The sequence below is a fragment of the Styela clava genome, chromosome 7 (assembly GCF_964204865.1).
Source record: "Styela clava chromosome 7, kaStyClav1.hap1.2, whole genome shotgun sequence".
In the NCBI taxonomy this organism is placed as follows: Eukaryota; Metazoa; Chordata; class Ascidiacea; order Stolidobranchia; family Styelidae; genus Styela; species Styela clava.
The window spans coordinates 16,310,974-16,317,307 of NC_135256.1; the positions used below are offsets into that span (position 1 = coordinate 16,310,974).

General features: G+C 35.5%; 1 protein-coding gene and 1 long non-coding RNA gene across 2 annotated transcripts; one reads left to right on the forward strand and one right to left on the reverse strand.

The window, feature by feature from the left end:
• Window positions 1-82: 82 nt before the first annotated feature.
• LOC120327511 (complement decay-accelerating factor-like) lies at window positions 83-3,617 on the reverse strand. Its single transcript, XM_078114365.1, has 3 exons — window positions 3,459-3,617; window positions 948-1,124; window positions 83-155 (listed from the first exon to the last, which is right to left on the reverse strand). Exons 1-3 carry the CDS (start codon window positions 3,538-3,540, stop codon window positions 139-141), a joined length of 276 nt encoding a protein of 91 aa, XP_077970491.1. The 5' UTR covers window positions 3,541-3,617; the 3' UTR covers window positions 83-138.
• Window positions 3,618-4,052: 435 nt separating this feature from the next.
• LOC144425090 (uncharacterized) lies at window positions 4,053-6,114 on the forward strand. The gene is made up of 3 exons (XR_013477258.1): window positions 4,053-4,155; window positions 5,373-5,565; window positions 5,912-6,114. It is a non-coding gene; the product is annotated as an uncharacterized LOC144425090 (long non-coding RNA).
• The last annotated feature ends 220 nt before the right edge of the window (window positions 6,115-6,334 follow it).

Genomic DNA, 6,334 nt, shown 5'->3' on the forward strand with positions numbered 1-6,334 from the left:
TCGCTTATTACATCAACTTCCTATTTACAAATAATATAGCATGATTACAACACCAATTTACATATTTTTTATATTTATATTGCTTGATTTATATAAATCATCTCCTGAGTCTGAATTTTCCGATCACGAGTCTTCACATCAGTTGAACAGATTACCTAAAACAAGTTTGAAATCTTAAGTTATAGACAATGAGACGAATATAAACAAAGCAAAGAGAAAATTTGAATGTTTGAAAAAAATCGACGTTGATATATTATTTCAGACATGTAATTAAAGGCAAGGAATATCAACTATCGATGCATGTTCATTTATTGGTTTATAAGGATGTAGTGTATACCAATTGGAAGGTAACCTAATCAATTTCATGACGACACTATTGAATATAGCTTTCCACAGAAAAATAGTCAAATGCGAGGGTGAAAATCTAGTGAATCGACTGAAATCGTTAGTTCTAACTGCCATATTTTAGACACAGAAATTCTTTCCAAATCCTAAGCCGAAAGCGAGGGTGAAACTATAGTGAATCGACTGAAATCGTTAATTCTAATTGCATTCAAACCTATATGATGGGGCTGAAAAAACAATGTATATTATAAATCGATCCCGTGTAAATTTACGCTGTTTGATTAAATTAAAAAATAATGCTTATTCATATCTTGCCAATATCCCGGATTGATATTTAAAGTTTGTGATAGTGATTTTCAAAAATGTACTTGATTTGTCGTTCTAAAAAGGCTGGTTTTTCAGGTGTATATTGCCCACGATTTTAAACGTTTGAAGGTTTAAATATATATCAAATCTCAATTTCATCATTTTTATATACAGTGAAAATGAAGTTGAATAATTCACTTTCATGAAAAGAATTCACCTGCAGATTGCAGACGCAATACATAGGTCGAGCTTCACTTATATAATTATACCTATATATATATAGATAACGGCCATACCTTGACATACTGGGAGATCTTCAGTCCATATTCCAATCACGCAAACGGAGGACGTCGGACCCACCAAAGTGTATCCTTCATTACAGGCATATTGAACAACCGCATCCATACCGTATGAAATTTGTGTTGGCGTAATATCCCCGTTTACGAGCTGACGATACTGGCATTCTTTATCGACTGGAAGAGGATCAGTAGTTTCATAAATATTTGTAAATATATATGTTTCAAAATTAATCCTGCGATTTTACATTGGCAATATTGACTCTGATTGCAATAAAAACGCGAATGGACCAACATTTGGTGGTCAAATAAATATATGTCACACGAATTGGTTCCTCATGACATCAGTATAGGTTCAATTCGCTAGCATTGAAACCAGTGATTTCCCTACCCCCTTCCTTATAGGGGGTGAACACCCCCTTAAAATTTCAAACATCACCCACCCGCCCTCCTAATTTTGAGGTGCGATTTCATACTGTAATATCTAACTCAGGTATATTTGTATTTAAATATATAGTATATGGCACATTTATCAGTGTATATCAGAGATTCCCAAACAGCGGTCTGTGGGCCAATTACGGCCCACGCAACGATTTAAAATGGCCTGCGAACTTAAGTTAAACTTCCACCTCAATTTGCGTTTGAGATACCGCCAATTGTTAAATCATTATCACAGTTTAGCACGTGTATTTCGTAACAATTCAATTATACCGGTATTTTATGCATGCGTATTAGGATTACATAGGGCAGGGGTCGGGAACCCATGGCTCGCGAGCCATATATGGCTCTTTTGGTGACGGCATATGGCTCTCAGAAAAATCTAATATCCCAAGATTATTGGGACTTACTATTGTTACGAGATTTCAAACTCTTTTATAGCCAAATTTCACAGGAAATTCCCAATACGTTTGAGAACGCGCGTCCAGCACATGTCTATGTTATTGTGACAAACAAGGGGATTCTGGAACATATATTGTGACATCACAAAGTGAGAGAGTTTTAAAAACACTACGGGGATGCCTAAACGAAAAAGGGTGATGAGTATCGCAGATTTCAACTTGGGATGCATGTGAGCAACCGTTCAAGGCCAACAGCGACTACATGCAGCATCAGAAATCACAATAAATGTATATTGACATTGTATGTGTTGACTTTTGAGTGAACATTTCAGGCCTGATTAAGTGAAGAAATGTTATATGGCTCGCACGGAAATGCAATTGAAAATATGTATATTTTATGGCTCTCTTGACCATAAAGGTTCCCGACCCCTGACATAGGGTAATAATTTAGGTATCAGCCATATAATAAGAAATCTTGAAGATGCCACAAAACGAAAACTAGACACTGAAAACAGACGTTTTTAGATGAATGTCAACGTTCTTATTTCTTTGTTTAAAAGAATCAAACATTAGCGAATTGTCTTCCTTGCCAACAAAATATTTCAGTTTTGAAGGAATACAACATTAGGCACCATTATCAAAATTATTCAAAATTTAGTTTATTGCATATTCAAATTCATACAAAAGTCAAACAAAGATGTTCAAAAAATGAAAGTGAATCTACGTTATTGGCCAGACAGAGCGTAGCCCACAACATCTCTGAAAAAACTCGCCCGTTTGTTGAAGGGGAATTTTACCGTGAATGCATGCTGCAAGTTTGGAAGTCATTTCTCCTGATATAAAAAGTTAATTTTCCAGCATCAGTTCTAACAAACAATTATGAACCTCAAAAAATCAAAACTTCGATCCAGGCTGACAGATATTCACTTGAATGCGTTATTGCGAATACAATGTAGCCTACTGGATTGGAGCCACGTTTCGAACATATGATTTCGAGCCAACCCTAATTACACATATATACAATGTACACCCATACACTACGTTAACTAAATTATGTTGGCATTTCGTTTATATATATTTATATATACATTGATATGTTTTTTCTGTACCAAATAAGCCGTAAGTAGCCATTCATATGAGGCCGTATGCTAGATGAGCGAGTAACTTCATTAGTCACTATCAGTTGCAAATTCCTTGTTAAAAGCCGTGCTTGTTATTTATTCCTCGGGTATTCTATCACCTAAATATTATATTTGTTAATTTTATTACATAAAAAACTGCGATGCTAGGTGTATCTAAAATCAGGCCTGCAGCCTATTCTAGTGCCTATTTTTCAAAATTTTCTCAGACTGCTTCAGCGCGTCTTGAACCCTAGCCGTGCCGTCGCGCCCTTCTTGTCGCTCCCCTTCTCTGCCCCTCCAATATTCTTCTGCTACCTATTTTGGCCCGCGGTCAATCAACTTTGGGAACCCCTGATGTAGATCGTTTGTCAAATACATAACAATTTTTTTAGGTCACAAATAGTTTTATCGCTAATAGAAAAAATATTTACCACCCTCTAAATTTCGACCCCCCCCCCCTAAAATGAAAAGCTGGGGAGCATACTGATTGAAACAGATATAAGCTGTCGAGATTTAAAGTAAGAAAAAATTTGAAATAATTTGTTGTTTACCTTCAATGCTAAACACTCCTTGTGCAAATACTTGCCACACAAAACAACAAATTAAAGAAAAGACAATGGAAAGGCGCATCATTATCTTTAAGACAATATCTTCAATTAGAGAATTTGCTGAAAAGTTCGAGATTACTTCTCAACTTTGATACTTCGACTTGTCGTTTGCGAAGCCAACTAGGGATTTCCACAAGCAGGTCCTGTATATATAGCAATTTTTAGTCTTGCGCAGCATTTCGAAAATGACAAAAATGAAAAAATAGCTTTTTTTAGAAACGTAGTTCAATTATGTTTTGTATCAAATGAAAGATAATATTAAATATTATTTGTTAGTTAAACTTTAGTAATATACTTTGTAGTTAGTAAGAAATGCACATCAAATCCTTTTAGCTTAAAATGGGCTGGACGAGAAATAAACTGTAGGAAATGTTTGCATGCCCATTTTATGGAATCTTAAGTCCTTTACTGTAAGACTGTAAGCACCGTTAAATTAGTCACACTTTATGATTTTACATCGCACTTCGTTACTGTGACGTAACACATCACCTTTTACCCCTCGCTTTAGAGACCTTCTAGAATTTTCCTTGCCACGAGGTAGACGCTCCTTGCGCTTTGCGCATTAAGGAGGATTCTGTGCGATTGTAGATTTTTTTTAGAGGTTTTCCTATTTCTGGCTATATTACTAAATGATTATCAGGTAGGAATTTTAGAATTGATATGATTATGTTTATCCATATATTATCGGATAGGGTTTGAGGATTGCTGTATTTTGTTGTACCGAATATATCACTAGAGTTACCCCAGCCCACACTCAGCCTGTTGTCGACAGGTTATCCAACTCTTTTACTAGCTTAATAGGCGGTATTTGAAAAAAAACTTGGTTACTCTGATAATATATAGACCAGGGGTGGCCATACGTCGTCAATCAGTCGATCGCGTCTGATGTTGAAAGAATTTTATTGAAATACCCCAAAAATTGCCTCGAACCAGTTGTGTGTTTTGCAACAGGGAGAATACAGTACTTTACCTGCGCAATATACACATACGCTACAAAGCATATTATTACGTAACAAATGCAAGTTTTTCCGCTGACAAAGTTTAAAAATGAAGTGCCGAATATCGCGTGTCTAGAGTCTAGACTGACAAACGATCCTACAACAACTTCCGCGTTATGCGAAAGTTGTTGTCTCAGTCCAAGAGTATATTAATAATTTTTTTTGCAATGGTAGCAGTGGCATCAAAATGCCAAATTTGTTCCAATTCTAAGCAAGCGAAAATTGTAAATTAGATACTGAAGTTTGAGCAGTCATGTAACATTCATGGTTTGAGAATATTTATTTTTCGCTGTTTGAATAATACTTGGCAAGGTTTCTTGAAAAATTTTAACACTTACCACTAAAAATTAGGCACGTGCTCCATCTGAATTATATGGTTTGAATAAATAATGAAAAATTTACTTCGGGTAGAATAAAAAAAATCAAATCAACAACTTAAATATAACATAAAAAAATACAAATTTTGTTTCAATTTCAATAATAATGTGCTCACAAAGCCTTCTTATTGGCAGCGGTGGAATTTTTTGTATGCTTGTGTGAGGTTATCTGCACATTCAGTGTTCATTCGTTTTTGTCTAGGACCTTGTTATCGATCGCAATCTATTTTGAAGATTTTAGTCGAAAGCAGGTTGGCAACCCCTGATGTAGACCATACCTGATATATCCAACGCAAATGCAATACCAAGCAAGCATATTTACCCCTAATAGGGCCCAAAAAATAACAAGTGTGGGCTGGCGTCTCACGAATGTGGGTTAGCATCACACGAGTGTGGGCTGGCGTTCTGGCAATGTTATACGGTAAGTTAAGGCATCCTAAACGTTTACAAACTACTAAATTACATTTCCATTTCTAAATCAGCACCAGAACCTTTGGGAATCCGGCAATTCAATTGCCGAGAAAATGAATCAAACTCAGCTGAACAATAATAAATATATCCACTGTTGCCAGATATGTAAGGAAACAAGCATGAATTCACATGAGGGTATGACAACAAGAAAATTGAAATCTGAGCGAATTATCATAACTATTCATTTCCATGGATAAAAATTAGGTATGAAGCAATCATATCTGATTTGCACAAATATATCTTTTAAAATAGTGTAATCGGGCAATCTCAAAGACTTTTGACACCTTTTATATAAACGTTTTCTTCTCCCCGTACAAACATGCTAGAATTGCCAATCAAGTATCTCTGAAATGGATTTTTAGGTTTCTTTCCGCGTGAGGCTGCCAAAGAGCGATATCGCTATTCTCCCTACCGTGGTGGGCTGTTGAATCAAAATTTCCAAAACCTTTTGTCCCAGAATTTTCAATCAAAGTCAGCCGTAGTAAACAGAATAGCGATAACAACTACTTGTATATTTCCGTGAATAGTACTTTACCTCCCTTTTTCAAAGAAACAAGACTGACAAGCTGAATCCAAACCAGACACAAGATATCGACCGTGAAAGTCATAACACAGCTGAATTTTCACTACGATGTGACGTCTTATGTTTTCTGTTATTCATGCCAAATACACTATTTATGTATCTTTATAAACGTTATTTCGGTCTCGTTATGTTAGTTCAATCAAGAGAGTGATAACTGGCTTTGTTTTTTATTGCAGTGGGGCGAAAATAAAAATTTGGTGAAAAATATTTAGAGCAAATTTTTTTTATTCTGCACTATAATATACAAAGATGTGATGAAAACGATTTGTTCGCTTTTCTAAAATGCGTTTTATCTGCCCTTTCAAACAAGCTTTTAGTAACATTTTGAATCGAAAAAAGATGAAATATATTGTTTTCACAAGATGCAGAGACTCTCGGCTCACCGGTTTT